A 16,646-nucleotide genomic window follows, 5' to 3' on the forward strand; every position below is an offset into this window, starting at 1 on the left:
GGGAATTGCGCTGAGATGGTGGAATTTGGGAGGTGACAGGATAAGATTTGTGCCCCCAGTGCAGTTCTCCCTTTCCTCAAACACGCACACCTCAGATACAGCGCGGCACATTCTCTCCTTCTGAGACTCCTCCTCATCTTCATATGTCAGAGTGGAGGAGGAGCCTAGGAGAAGCCGATTCCTAAAGCTTTGCACGGATAGCTGGCGGGAGAGATTGCGGCTCAGGAATGACACTGGATGTCAGATCGGGACTATACAGAGTTTATTACCCGCCCCCTTTCCACATTGTTTTCTGAGAGGAGAGGCGGGTAACAAACTCTGTATAGTCCCGATCTGACATCCAGTGTCATTCCTGAGCCGCAATCTTCTTCCCCTTCTGCAGCCGCATCTCTCCCGCCAGCTATCTGTGCAAAGGTTTAGGAATTGTCTTCTCCTAGGCTCCTCCTCCTCCGCTCCTCCTCTGCTCTGACATTTTAAGGTAAGGAGAAGCCGAAGGAGAAGTCCCGATCTGACAGTCCCGACCGCTACAGTGACAGGAGTGTGAAGCTTGGTGAGAAGAGAGAGAGAGCACATCCTGCTTTCTCCTGTCAACTAATAGTCACAGAAACACTCCTGGCAGCGCCCCCTCCACCTCCCATGCTACAGACGCCCAGGGCAGCTCTTCCTCCCGCCCACCCCTTGTACCGGCCCTGCTCAAAAATCTCCACAGTCGACATTTTAAAAAATATTAACGGTTACCATTTAGAGTTACAGAGGGGGTCTTTTTCTAGAAGTATTGCTCTTGCTCTGGCGATCGCTGCGATACCTCACATGTGTGGTTGGAACACTGTTTTTATTTGCAGCGCAACATATGTATGTGTTTTCTTTCGTGCGCGAGCTCACGGCGAGGGGGGGGCGCTTTAAAAATTTTTTTTTCTTATTCATTTTATCAAATTTTATATTTTTAGCACTGTTTTTTAAAAAAACATAAAAAAATCTGATTTATTGCTGTCACAAGGGACCAGTGCATTGTGGAGGTCTGGCCCTATCTAACCTGCTGGTCTATTACTGAGAAGCCACCCTGGTTACCGTTAGATGGTGGTTTATGCAAACTAGAGCAATTGCTGTGGTCTGCCCAGAAGTGACCCTTCTGGGATTCCTTACAGAACTAAGCAACTTAGTGTATAAAGGCCCTAGGGCCTATGCCTTCCTCCCACACCTTATTGGGGTTACTCTTCTTCAATTCTGGACTGTAACTGTAACTAGGAAACGTTTTATGCAACCTAAGCAGTAGTCTCTGTACCACCCTCTATGGGGCAATCCTTCTTTGTCCCACTTCAGATTGCTACTGGACCCCCCAGGTGTGGGCCCGTTACGGAGTGAGGATGCTTAGAGACATGTCCGTGGGTACCTTATTCATTTTTCTTTAATATAGATTACCTAGATGGATGTACTTTTGCCCTAGAGTGGCACAGTTCTGGACGTAAGTATGTGAATGTATTAATACCCATCTGCAGCTGTCCCTCCCGCTCTTCCCTGAGCTTTTATTGTTGGGCATCCAGGATGATGAGCAAAGGCCTCACTACACTAATATACTGCTCACTTACTGTATTATCTGTATTATGCTATGAATGAAATACTTAGTAAATGGACCTCCCCCCCCCCCTTTTTGGTGCCCTCATATTAGTCTTCAATTAATGCTGTGTTAAGCGCTGTCCACACGGGTTGAATGCTGGAAAACCTCGCCGGTTCAATAAAAAGCGTCCGACATTGAGCCCGTATGTATGCCAGCTGGTCCGACCTTTTGGCTGACTGCAGTGTTCTGTCGGGGGGGGGGGGGGGGGGACACCCTCTGTCAGAACACAATAGCTCAGCGGGGGAGATCGCTTTACTAACGTCGGATCAATAATACAGTGACTCCGACCATACAGTGACCATTTTTTTTTTTTCTGTTCAACCCGCCAGGTTGAACAGAAAAAAACTCATAGTGTGTACCAGGCTTTACGTAGGTACAAATTGATAAACATTGATAGGGGCTGCCCCAGAAAATATGACAAGTTCTGGCAGCTATAGACGCAGTGGTGTATTTTGGTTTTGTGCTGCCCTAGGCAAGACTAATATTGGGCACCCCCTTCCCCCTCCTATGTAAATTTGCCCCACTCCTTTTTTAACGGATGTGGCTCCCTCCAAAATTGAAGGACTACAAGTCCCAGCATTAACTCCTAAAATCTCACAAGAGGGGGGGGGGTGGGTGAGGGAGAGAGAAAGAGGGGGGGTGAGTGAAAGAGAGGGGGGGTGAGAGAGCGAGAGGGGGGATGAGAGAGAGAGAGAGGGGGTGAGAGAGAGAAGAGGAGTGAGAGAGAGGGGGGATGAGAGCGAAAGAGAGGGGGGAGAGAGAGAGGGGGGCAATGAGAGAGGCCGCTCTAGCAACCAGTGGCCAGAGAGAGAGAGGGGGGTGAGAGAGAGAGGAGGATGAAAGAGAGAGAGGAGGGGTGAGAGAGTGAGGGGGGGATGAGAGCGAGCGAGAGGGAAGGTGAGAGAGAGGGGGGGAATGAGAGAGGTGGCTCTAGCAACCAGTGGCCAATAGAGTCTCAGGTGGAAGGGGGCGGCTTTTTTGCTGCCCCCCTGCAAAGTGCCGCCCTAGGCCTGGGCCTTGTTGGCCTAGGCCAAAATACAGCACTGTATAGACGACACAATGAGTTTTTTCTTTTCATATTTACTGGCTGCATTAACATTAGGCATTAGTGTTTCTGCTGTTTATCTTCTGTGAGGGTCTCCTTTTTATTATGTTTTTTCTGTTTACTTAGTAAGTTACTTTAACCTGTTTTGAACTCTCTGCAGATTACATTAAATTACTGATGTCTCACTGTATTGCTTTGCATTGACATGTAGTTTGCTGTCATTGTACCATGCCATTATTTTAATAAAGAGTAATCCTGGGTGTCAAAAACAAGATGAATTTCAGGTATGGCAATTTATTTTTTACATACTTACTTTGGTCTACCAATGTAAGCATGTATGTGCCATACTTGTGGGGTCCTTGGGGAAGCTGTAAATCACTTCAGCATGCACCAGTAATACAGGGATCTGTACTAACTTCTTGTTCCTGTGCCGAGAAGCTGCCCTGCTGCTAAGTTGCCATTCAGGGCACAGTTTTTTCATTTCTGATTGGACAAGGTGGTGAGATTTGGTGCGGACATCATGCTCTCCATCCCGTCCAATTAGAGAACACTTTGCATTTATTAGAAAATGGAAATTGTTCTCTGAATGGCACCCATGTCACCAATGGGCCAATGTAAATATATAAAAATTGCCATGCCTAGAATTCAGCTTTAATGTGTATGGCCAGCTTAAAGAAACATTATTTGCTTCATCCCATCAACTAGCAAGGCTATAGTATATTTTTGGATAGTGGCACATATTCTCCTTCAGTCATGTATTTCCAATTTTACTTCTCATACTACCATACTGTGTCAAATTTCAACCAACTAGATCATGCAGAGCAGGGTATGTGCCATAGTTTTCCATAGGGCTGACATTTTTTTTTCTTTTCATTTACAGTTTAAATGAGGATGGGAAGGTGTGTTGACTTCAAGCTAGGAATGCTGGCAGCATGGATAATTATATCGCTGGCTGTTCCATCTTCAAGATATCAGGTGGGTGAAATACATGCCTCCCAATGTTCTGAAACTGGAAAGAAGGAGACATTGTAGTAAAAATAGTTTAGGTAAATAAATCCTCAAATCATGAAGACAAAATTTTGTGCATTCACCATGGCCAACATCAGCATGAAAGAAACTACAAAAATATACACTAAATGGCCAAACATATGTAGCCAACTCTCTGAATTATTCCGGTGTTTTAGGTAAAAGGGTACACATAATGCTAAAGCAAAAACAAAAACTTTTTACACAATCGGGCACCTCCAACCTGGTGGCAAAGGTTTGGGGATTGCCTTTTACTGTTCCAGCATAAACATGGCTCTCTGCACAAAGGCAGGTCCATAAAGATATGATTTGAGGAATTTGGCATAGAACTTGATTGGCCTGCACAGAATCCTCATCTAAATAACTTAAAACCTTAGGGATCAATCAGAATGACAATTGCAAGCCATGTCTTCTGATCCAACATCATTACCTGACCTCACAAATTGGCTAAATGGGCACAAACTCCCACCAACTAATTTTAAAGCCCAACTCTAGGCACAGAGATTTTAGTAAGTTCTAATGTGTAAACAAATGGTACTTCTGCTCAGGTGTAACACATGGCTGGATTGCTACACTGTACCTGCTCCTGATATTAGAGCTGTGCCTCTCATAGCCTGTAGCACCGCCCTAGTGTCCTTTTTCTGCCACCCTTCCCTTGACCATTTACTGAATACAAAGCATTGTTTGTATTGCACCTGAGCAGGGGTAACATTTGCTTACACATTAGAACATACCGAAAACCTTTGGTCATATGGTGTATCACTTAAACACGCTGTTTTTTTCACAGGACTACCATTAAAGGAGGATAGTGGGAAGATATGTAAAAAGTTGTAAAATGTATGAGATATATTAAAAAAGGAGAGATTGGAAAAATTACAGGATGATTAATAAAACAAACACTTTATAACTGTCTGCCACTTTGGTGTATAAAATGCCATAGCAATCAAAATGAATATGCAGTGTAATATAATAGGGAACCGTTTTCTTTTTCTTTCTTTCTTTCTTTTTTTTTATTCTAGTTTTCCATAATACACAAATTAGGCTTCCAGAAAGTATGGCTTCCAGGAGCCAATAGACACAGTTTTCTGCCATATCTATGTGTGGCAATTTCATTGCTGTCCTTCAGGCTGGGGTATCAGCCAAAAAGAACAGCCTCTGCCCACATTAAGAGTCTGCTGCTGTAATTATAGCCTAAGCTAATTTTAGGCTTGGCGTCTCTTAACTTTGGGTTTACAAAATTCTTCATATCAAGACTATTGAGACGGCTTATGTTATCGCAATAAAATCTTTTGGTTGACTATGTCTGCTCCAGTAGTGCCCCTCCTTGCCTATGTTTGGCTATGTCTGCTCCAGTAGTGCCCCTCCTTGCCTATGTTTCATATTCATGCCAACTTTTCCCAACTTTTACTACATGCTTCGCCCAATAGGGCATGTATACCATATTTTTGAAGCCCTTCATAAAATAAAAATTTGAAGAATATTGACACCATCTAAGTACTTCTTCAAGCCATGTTACTCCTTCCAACAAGTTATGCAAACCATGAACATCAGTTTGCACATGTACTGTATGCATCTGTTGCTACTTAATGAGTGTGACATTATTGATCCACTGCTGAGATTCAGTGGCATAATGGCCTTTACCTTATCTAATTATTTCTAGCCATTCTGTTAACTGTGGACATCATAATACAAATTTGAGATTTTGTAGATGCTCAAGTACCATATGTGAGCCTTGGTTGTTCTCTAAACTTAAGATGAGACATGCAAGTAAGTTGGGTCAATAAAGCTGTAAGACTAAAAATAACATTCCCTTAATGCATTGCATTCTGTGAATGGGTGGTGGAACGTTGAATGACACTTCCATTGAATAACACTTCCTTTCTTGCTGGAAAAAAATATTTTAGGCAATGGACAGCATGGATTCATGAAAGACAGAAGCTGTCAGACAAATCTGATTTCTTTTTTGCGTAGGTACTGTAAGTAAAAACTTAGACAAAGGTAAAGTCTACAGGTCTGTAAAAATCAGTTTGTGAATGGTTAGCAAACTGGCTAAAAGACCAAATTCAGAGAGTAGTGGTTAATGATTCTTACTCTGAATGGTCTAAGGTTATCAGTGTTGTACCCCATGGTTCAGTGTTGGGACCATTACTTTTTAATATCCTTATAGGGTCTGGGATTAAAAGTACCATTTCAGTCTTTGCAGATGACACCAAGCTAAGCTGTGGAATAACTTCCTTACAGGATGTCTCCAACTTACAAGCCGACCTCAGTGCATTGTTTCATTGGGCAACTATGTGGAAAATAAGGTTTAATGTTGATAAATGTAAAGTTATGCACTGGGGGGCTAAGAATATGCATCATACATACTAGAGGGAGTACAAATGGGGGAATCCATAGCGGAGAAGGATCTGGGTGTTCTGGTAGATCATAAGCTTAATAATAGCATGCAATGACAATCTGCAGGTTTTAAAGCAAGCAAAGTCCTTTCTTGTATTAACAGAGGCATGGACTCCAGAGAGAGAGATATCATTTTGCCCCTGTACAAATCATTAGTAAGACCTCATCTGGAATATAGTAGGGGTGAGAAAATTCCGCGCTTATGGGTAAAAATATATTTAGAGAACTGGCTGCAGCCTACCTCAAAATATAGCGAAGCTATATCTAATATATAAGGGTAGGTGTGGAGGTAATTGGCAGCGCCAATTACCTCCACACCTACCCTTATACTCATCTGGAATATGCAGTTCAGTTTTGGGCACCAGTTCACAAAAAGGATATCGGGGAACTGGAGAAAGTGCAAAGAAGAGCAACTAAACTGATAAGAGGCATAGAGGAGCTCAGCTATGAGAAAAGATTAGAGGAACTGAATTTATTCTCTCTTAAGAAAAGGAGATTAAGGGGGGATATGTGCAACACGTACTGTAAAAAATTCATAAGTGTTCCATATAGAGAACTTGATGTTGAGGTATTCACTTTAAGGTTATCACAGAGGACAAGCGGGCACTCTTTACATCTGCAGGAAACGAGATGTAATCTCCAAATACGGAAAGGCTTCTTTACAGTAAGAGCTGTGAAAATGTGGAACAGACTCCCTCCAGAACTGGTTCTGGCCAGATCAGTAGATTGCTTTAAAAAAGGTCTAGATTATTTCTTAAATGTTTATAATATAACTGGATACTAATATTTATAGGTAAAACTGATCCAGAGATTGTGTATATAGGATTGTAAAAAAAAAAAATGAAGTTTTGTTTTGTTTTCCCCTATTTATTGGTTGAAATAGATGGACTTTGTGTCTTTTTTCAACCAGACTAAGTATGTGACACACTCACAATGCCAGAAGACACTGTGGATGGTATCCTACAGCTGGGAGGTAATGGGATACATGCCATTACACATAACTAATGTGTATGTGCTATATAGCCCACCAAAAAAATATGTACTAAACTTGAGCTTTAAAAATACCCACTTAGCTGGTAATTCGGATTAGAAGAAAACAGTGTGCCATCACTGTTTGTTTTTAGGAGAGATATACAAAAGTCAAAATGACTTGAGAGCATATCTGTTAAAGTTTAACTAAAGGCAAAACATTTTTTTAGTTTTGGATAGAGTGGAGAGGGATTTGAACCCCTGTCAGGTTTTATTTGCTGTCTGTGCCCCTGGTAAGGAGATTCACCCTCGCTATTTGTCCTGTTTACCATTAACATTGAAAGTGAAAGTAAAATCCCACATTTTGGGTTGTCCCCAGAAACGTAATAGAGGGGAAATTGTCCAAATGGGGACACTATTTCTGGTGACCTGGGGGTCTCCAAGGGATTCCCTTAATTTGCAGGGATTTCCTCTCACTTCCTTTTTGGCTATGGGACAGGAATTGAAGGGGAATCTTTGAAATGGGACACAGATGGTGAAAAAAAATCTGACAGGGGTTATAAAAGGAAAAGGAAGGCATCATACAGACAAACCCAACAACTGGTCGAAATTATCATTTATGATTTATATCCATTATAAAGACCAATTAACTCCTTTACGACCGCCCGCTGCAGATGTACTGCGGCAGGCAGCCGCTCCTGGGCGAATCGCCGTACATGTACGGCGCTCTCCCTCAGGAGTCTCGGGGGCGAGCGACGCCATCGGCGGTGCGCTTCCGCCCCCGCTCATCAGCGGGGAAGCCGATGCGTGTGCCAGGCAGCTTCGATTGCCGCCTGACACCTGCGATCGTTCCCCGCTGAGAGAGAAGAACGGTCAGCTGTTGTAAACACACTTGACCGTCCTTCTCCCTGGAATGATCATAGAGCCCATGTGATCCTGCTATATAGAATCACATGTCTCTATGGTTATCTCAGAAGCCACGCCTCCCCTCAGTTAGAATCACTCCCCTATGGTCACATTTAACCCATTGATCACCCATAGGGTTAACCCCTTCCCTGCCAATGGCATTATTACAGTAACAGTGCATATTTTTTAGGACTGATTACTGTAGTAATGCCACTGGTCCCCCCCCAAAAGTGTAAAAAATGTCAGTTAGGGGTCCAATCTGTTCGCCGCAATGTCGCAGTCCCGCAAAAAATCGCAGATCACCGTCATTACTAGTAAAAAAAAAAAAACAATAAAAATGACATAAGTCTTTCCCGTAGTTAGTAGACGTGATAAGTTTTGCGCAAACCAATCCAAATAAGCTTATTGCGATTTTTTTTATTTTTTTACTAAAAATATGTAGCAGAAAACAAATTGGCCTAAAATGTTAAAAAATTTAGATTTTTACATTTTTTTTTTTGGAATGTCATATAGCAGAATGTGAAAAATGTTTTTTTTTCAAAATTGTTGCTCTTTTTTGTTTACAGCACAAAATAAAAATCACACAGGTGATCAAATACCACCAAAAGAAAGCTCTATTTGTGGGGAAAAAAAGGACGTACATTTGGGTACAGCGTCCCACGATCGCGCAATTGTCTGTTAAAGTAACACAGTGCCAAATCGCAAAATAGGGCCTGGTCAGGAAGAGGGTAAAATTCCAAGGGTTGAAGTGGTTAAAGCGGTAGTATACCGCTTTTTTTGACTTTTAACTAAAGGTAAGCCTATAATAAGGCTTACCTGTAGGTACAATTAATATCTCCTAAACCTGCACGGTTTAGGAGATATTACCACTGCATGCAGCCGCTGACGAGTGTGGTGCATGTGCTCTGAAGGTCCGGCGGACCTTCAGAGTTCCTTGCCGGGAATTGCCGGAAAATTACCCCCGCGCACATGTGCGGGAGTGACGTCATCGCGGCTTCGGCCACTCACAGGGCCGGAGCCGCGGGACCCGGAAGAGAAGCCGTGGGATCATGTCCGCTCCCACAGCGGTGTCCGGGGGTCCGTGTTGGGGCTTCATTCTAAGTAAGTAATTCATAATGAGCTTGTATGCGATGCATACTAGCTCATTATGCCTTTGTCTTGCAGGGGTTTTTTTTTTTTTGTCATTAGAGTTTACTACCGCTTTAAAATGCTCTTCTGTAGAACATATTTACAGCCAAAACCAATACACGATCACAGTATTACAGCATAGATCCTATACAGCCTATAATCTTAGTGATATCCACAATATCTGCAATCACTTAATCTTTTACAAAGTTTTCCCAATGTTAAGTGCCGACAAGTGTAAATGCTATTTTTGAAGGTAATGAAAACAAAAAAAGTTTTTTTTTCATCACCTACAAATATAGCACTTTAATTTAGTTGTGACTGAGCATCAGTAAACATTTTGATGTGGAGCGCTGGCCAAAGCATTTTTCATTTAGTTTTAGATGTGAGTGAGAGTGGGAAAGACTTAGGATCACTTTTATGTATTGTTATTAGTGTCTGTGTCTCCAGGGGGTAGAGTTGCTCTCATTTCCTGTCCTGATGAGCAGACAGGAAGAATGGAGGAAACTCCCCAGTGGGGGACAAAGATAGCTCAAATAAAGAACTGACAGAACCAAAAGCAAAAAAAAAAAAGGTTTTGCATGTTTTAATGTCGTTATTTTATTTTTATTTTTTTTACGCTATGCTTTTAACTTTGTATATTTACTGGAGTGACCGAACATTTTACAAATATAGAAGATATTTTTCCAAATTAACTTCAGATTAATACATAAGCTGTGTATTGTCCGATCCTCTCAAAGATTTCTGGACTTCACAGTCACCTGAAAAAAAAAAAAAAAAATAACTGGTATCTGCAACACAAAACACATTTTGATCAGTATCAGAGGGATTTTGTTTTGACGCATTTTGAGCCCGTTCTCCTCCCCCATCGATTGTTGACTGTCTGAGTTTCAGCATCTGACATCATTTTCTTTGAACGCTGGTAGAATGCAGACTTTTCTGGTTGGTTGGAGAGTGGAGCTTAGTGGAGCCCCAGGATAACCTGCATGCTGCTCAGAACAGTATCCAGATATGATGTCATAAATTGAAATTGCAGGCGGTATGAAACTGAAGAGCAGAGGCTAATGAGAGGGCATACAGAGTTAAACAAAAATGCAGTGATGAAACCAACTTTGTATGACTAGCAGCCATAAATTGCCCGTGTGCACCTGCTGCAGTAATCTTTAATAAATCTTTAACCCCTTAAGGCCTTTTAATGCATTCACAGGGCTACGTTTTCCTTCAATATACATCTTACAGTTTATGCAATAACTTTTCTTACAGGTTATTATGCCTTATAAAATTAGAAATCATATGAATTCAACTTGTCCACCTTTGTATATTTAAAGCTGAACTCCGGGCACAAACATTTCTAATTAAAGCGGAGTTCCGGCCTCAAATTCCTTTTTAACTAAAAATACCCCTATAATACTAATCCATCACCCTTTACAGAACCGCTATTCTCATACTTACAAGGTGTACAGTATTGGATTTTAGTTAAATTCTTACTTTTAAAAACGCTATCTGGGCGCGGCCATCTTAGACGTGGGCATCTGAAGCCGCAGTGTAATCTGCTGTGTCCTTCTTCCTGATTCCAGGGAGTGTTCGGGGAGCTCTTTCTGATTCCAGCCTCCTGGGAGTGATGACAAACAGCTCCCAGGATGCAATGCAAAGGCGGCAGTGATGTCGGTGGCCGTGGCCACAGAGGGGGGAGATGGAGGAAGTACAATCAAAAATGCCCTGAAAATAAGGTAAGGGACTCCCAAAAAAAATTTAAAATGCCCCAATTGTTGATCAGCACAGCGAGCACTCCAGGAATCACTAAAGTTGCAAAATAGGGCGGAACTCCACTTTAAAAATATTCCCCAAAAGCTATGAATCCATTTTGTGTGCACCTAACGTCTTTGCAAACCTAAACATTACCTTATAAAAGTATCAGTGACATCATCACTGCTTTGCACATAGCCTGTGCAGTGAACAGCGCTGTGGGTGGGGCTCAACAGCCTCACCCACTAGAGCAGCGATGGCGAACCTTGGCACCCCAGATGTTTTGGGACTACATTTCCCATGATGCTCATGCACTCTGCAGTGTAGTTGAGCATCATGGGAGATGTAGTTCCAAAACATCTGGGGTGCAAAGGTTTGCCATCACTTTACTGCTGTAGGCTTTAGGCTGTATGCAGAAAACTACAGGAGGGGGGTGGAGACAAGACCAGTCACCCTGCACAAAGAAAGAGAGCAGCAGCAATTGGTCTTTATTACAGGAAGCTCTTGCGCAGAGCTAATGTTTTGCACTGGATTTCTGCACAGATCTGGAAGAAACAAACAATGCACACCAAGATTCAAGTTCAATGACAGATCTCTTGTATTTATACAATATTTGCTGATTCCAAAATTAAGCTTTAAAGCCCAACTCCAAGATTCTAGCAATCCCATTCCCATCCCAAACTGGTATGAAAAGAAAACAATTATTCAAATGCTCCTTATACTTACCACAAGCCACATGACAATCCTTCACTCTGTTTACTTTTTGGGCTCCTTCTTTGGGTGTCCGCATCGCTGCTTGCGAGAGGTAGACACCTCCTATTGGTGGAGGCGACACTTCCAGAGGCCAGGTCCTCTCTCATAGGTCCCAGAGACAGGAGAACTCATAGGGGCAGTGAGGGGACCAGTGCTCAAGAGGATAACAAGCGTGGAAAAATGCTTGGTCCCCAGGTCAGGATATTAGCTTTGCTTATAGAGAAAACTGTGACTTTGATCTATTACACTGCAGAATGGCATAGGAAGAGGTGTTTGGAATCAGGACTGAGGAGTAAGGTAATTAATGCACAATGCACTATTTACATATATTTTTTTCTGGAGTTGGACTTTAACCACTTGCCGACCTACCACAGGTCATATACTGCAACGGGGTGGCAAATGAAGGCACAATCACGTACATAGGATCATGTGCCTACAATAAGTTTAGGAACAGGCTCTGATCTTGATACACATGATTACAATGTCAACAAAGCTGTTATGAATGAATTCATAACAGGTGTTGCCTATGCTGTGATTGGACCACAGCTATCACATGGTACCCGGGCCAATCACAACACCCTGTACAACGTGCAGATCACTGGTGATCACAGCTGTCATGAATGGTTAACCTTTCATGATTGATCTTTATTGTAACAACAAAATGAAAAAAAATGAAAAAAAAAAAAAATCCCAATCAACCCCCTTGCCCCAGAGTAGTAGAGTGTTACTATGGTTAGGGCCCATGGGGGCGTCAGCATTGGGAGATACACAAGTTGCCAATAATGTGGTTGTTTAGAATGTATTTTTACAAATCTAGTGGCCTGCAATCAAAATCTTTAGGAAAGAATGGCGAAATCCAAGGATCCCAGGTTTTCTGGAATTTAGGCATTGCGTTTTGTAGCTGGGGCGTCAGTTTTTCTTTTACAAGTATTCGGTGCACTTTGGGTTTGACCTCTGAAATTGGAATACCTGGTGACAGCCAGGACTTGTTTAGGAGCCGAACCAATTACTGATTTTCAACTTGCGTTAACAGGCCAAACTGTACCACAAAAGTGGCAGATAGATGGTGGAGCCACACCATTTAACAAATGGTGTGCTATCCAAGGGTGTCTCCCTTGCTCCTCCATCCAGAGTGGAGACACCAGGACATTTGTTACAGGCTGGATCACCAGTTGAAAATAGAGGATAATAAACCTAAAGAAGGAAATGAATGCAGTGACCACATTTAACGATTGGTAAACTGCAATAGATTATATTTTTGTTTTTGGGGTTTAATAATACTTTAAATAGTGGTTGTCCTATAAATCATCTGCAGTTATAAATTTCCCACCGTGCCACTGTGCTGAGGTTAAATCACATCCCATAACTTCCACAAAGTCTGACCGTGTGTTCTGCTTTTAATAAGCATCATTTTATTTTCCCTCGAAGATTGTGATCACCCAGCAGCCCCCTCATCTCCTGCCACTTTTAATCCTTAAAACCAAACCAGCTGTCAAACAATTGATTAAATTTAGACATGCTGTCAATTTTAATAACATCTGCTAATATCATCTATCTGTTTCAGGACTTATATTTATAACAGACTGAGAAGTTTCCATTATACACTTTGCTCTCTGCCTCTCTAGCACGTCATTATTTTTTTTCTGCTATGCATGGGAATATTAGGTCTTATCAGCCGGCTGAAAAAATCCAGCTCAGGATTAAAAAAAAAAATAGTAAAAACTATTCAAAGCCTTTTGTGACTTTTGCTATAACAATTATGGATTTCCCCATTTAAACGCGTTGAAGAACACACTGATTTCCCCCCGTATGGACAGTATAGCGGTGTTTATATCATTAGCTTCTGTTCTGTTAAAGCAGTAAGGAAGACATAGAGCCCATGTGGTATTAGCCAGTGCATTGGTTTCCGTCTCTCTGATTTCACAGCGGAAAGGCTGCTGTTTTCTCTGTGTGCAATATCCTGGCGTCCTTCCCAATGTCTTGATATATAGGGCAAACACATAAAAGAAACACACTGGGAACAAATGTGCAACTTTTAGACCTGTTATATTTTTATGAGACTGTCTCACTTTGCTTTTGCTACATATGATTTCTTGAAATGCATTTATATGTTTTTTTTTTTTTTTTCCTTTTTCAGTATGGACAAGTGAAGTAAGGTGAATTTTTTTCAACTTGTTTCAACTTTGGTTCTTAAGAACAGTCAGTTTAGAAAATTAACTTATATGTAAACCCAATCACTAAAATCTCATATAAACGTTAAATGTTAAAATCGTTTCAAAATTACTTTTCAATATTTGCCAGTCTGCAACTTTTAATTAAAGCTGAACTCCAGGAATTATCTGTATTGCATTGTTACATTGGTTCAGCTTGACAAAGTGTAAGTATGCATATACAGCTGCAAGAAAAAGTATGTGAACCCTTTGGAATGATATGGATTTCTGCACAAATTGGTGATAAAATGCGATCTGATCATCATCTAAGACACAACAATAGACAGTCACAGTCTGCTTAAACTAATAACACACAAAGAATGAAACACCATGTAAACATTCACAGTGCAGGTGGAAAAAGTATGTGAACCCTTGGATTTAATAACTGGTTGAACCTCCTTTGGCAGCGATAACTTCAACCAAACGTTTCCCGTAGTTGCAGATCAGATGTGCACAGCGGTTAGGAGTTATTCTTCACCATTCCTCTTTACAGAACTGTTTCAGTTCAGCAATATTCTTGGGATGTCTGGTGTGAATCGCTTTCTTGAGGTCATGCCACAGCATCTCAATCGGGTTGAGGTCAGGACTCTGACTGGGCCACTTCAGAAGGCGTATTTTCTTCTGTTTAAGCCATTCTGTTGTTGATTTACTTCTATGCTTTGGGTCATTGTCCTGTTGCAACACCCATCTTCTGTTGAGCTTCAGCTGGTAAACAGATGGCCTTAACTTCTCCTGCAAAATGTCTTGATAAACTTGGGACTTCATTTTTCCTTCGATGATAGCAATCCGTTCATGCCATGACGCAGCAAAGCAGCCCCAAACCATGATAACCCCACCACCATACTTCACAGTTGGGTTGAGGGTGACTAAAAATCCAGAGAGAAAGCTTCACACCCTATGTGCTAAGGTAATCCCCTTACCAAATCAAGATGACCACTAGATCATAGGTGGTCAAATTAGGCAATGAACCGATCAGTCATCCAGGGGCAATGCTGCATACAGATATCAAAAACGTGAAAACTATCAGCGCAATTAACTGTGCAAAAATGTGAAAATATATGAATATTACTAACAATCCAATCAATCAAGGTAGGTAGTCCCCTACCGATGAAGTCAAACGCTTGATGCGCCGACATAACGCGTATAGGGGGCGGAGCCTGTCTGTTGGACATCACAACCCCTCTCCTCTCCTGTGTGTACGGAACTGTGAGCCACTTGCACTGTTGTAGTGCCACCTCTGTAAGTGTGTTATTCTTAAATAAACCATCCGTTTTACTATACAGAAAGCATTCGATTCTTTTGCTATTATCTTTTCTATGTTTGGGGTTTTTCCACAAGGAAAGCGAAGCCTGTCCCTGGAATACCTGTCATCTCTCCCACTGAGATCTGTCCATCCATCCATCCAGCAACCCTTGGGGGATTATGCTGTATCTGACCCATTGCTGACTCTTGAGTCAGAGAGGGAGGTGAGAGGCTTTAATATCTCGGTGATGGGGAATCGAGGAGCACGTTTAGTTACTCACTCTCACGGAGGTGTATCTCATAGGATTCACTGGGACTTTTTCACTGAATCTCTACTTATTTGTATAACACTGGATTGTTATGGACTAATTTTTTAGCACTTAGAATATGTTTTCACTTTAAAGATTTGTCTGGCGCAGCACATTTTGCCTGTTTTAAAATGCTGCATACAGGATCATGTATCATCCAGCAGATCGAATTAATCACTCAATCACAGGAGATCAGAATAAACTATGAGCCAATCATCCATCCATAGGCAGTGCTGCATACCGGATTATCTGTCATTCGGCTTGGGGGTCATAGGGGTAAAGATAAAACCGATCCCATAGTATATTAAAAGGTATACATTTATTGGGCTAAAAGTATTAACTCACACTCACATGAAATATAATGGTAAGAGGTGAAAAGCAGTATCGTGCTTTGGCCTTCCTGTGAAGTTAATTTAAAAAATCCCGGCTTCTGAGAGGGAACCTGTGAGCCTCCAATCAGAGAGGGATTTTTTTAATACACTATGGCACTTATCTTTACCCCTATGACCCACGAGCTGGATGACAGATGATCCGGTATGCAGCACTGGCTATGGACGGATGATTGGCTCATGGTTTAATCTGATCTCCTGTGATTGAGTGATTATTTCGATCTGCTGGATGATACATGATCCTGTATGCAGCATTGCCCCTGGATGACTGATCGGTTCATTGCCTAATTTGACCACCTATGATCTAGTGGTCATCTTGATTTGGTAAGGGGATTACCTTAGCACATAGGGTGTGAAGTTTTCTCTCTGGATTTTTAGTCACCCTCTTTTCTCTATCTGTGTTTGGCTCTCTCTGGGAAGGCTGGTGTCATGTACCTTTTTCTCCTGGATTTGACTACCTATTATTGGTTTAGTTCTTTACTAGTCTTCAGGTCCATTTTTTTAATGATTTTTATATTGTTTATCCATTTGTTTATTTGTGATTAACGCTGCACTATTTGTGTGTTATTTTGTTTGGAAGTTTGTATCGTCATTCCAAGTGCCAGCAGCTTTCCTCGCAGTGCAGTGTTTCTATTTGTTTTTGCTTTAAGTATGCATATATCATACTTGAGTTTCAGCAGTTTCAGCAGTAGAAGCTAGTGGTAGTAGTCAGCAGTATTATAGTGATAGCAGTGGGCACATTGACCACTGGGAGTCGCTTGCTTAGCACTGCTGCCATTTCAAGAATGTCTTGTATTTCTTTCAGTGAATAGAAGGCATTTTTGATTGGACAAGGGGGTGATTGTGCTTTCACCTCCCTTTATCTGTACTTTGTCCAATCTGAGAACATCTTGTATTCATCGAAAAAATGAATAA

At 41.6% G+C, this 16,646-nt stretch overlaps 1 protein-coding gene across 1 annotated transcript in view; it reads left to right on the top strand.

Annotated features, from left to right (window-relative positions):
* The window catches only part of ADAMTSL3 (ADAMTS like 3), a 730,739-nt gene that overhangs the window by 28,512 nt on the left and 685,581 nt on the right, over window positions 1-16,646 (top strand). The window contains exon 2 of the mRNA XM_082255626.1: window positions 3,541-3,635. Within this exon, the coding sequence (XP_082111752.1) occupies window positions 3,546-3,635 (90 nt within the window). The 5' untranslated portion in view covers window positions 3,541-3,545. The remainder of the gene's footprint in view (window positions 1-3,540; window positions 3,636-16,646) is intronic.

Source organism: Pelophylax lessonae (assembly GCF_965119305.1).
Source record: "Pelophylax lessonae genome assembly, chromosome: 4".
Lineage (NCBI taxonomy): Eukaryota > Metazoa > Chordata > Amphibia > Anura > Ranidae > Pelophylax > Pelophylax lessonae.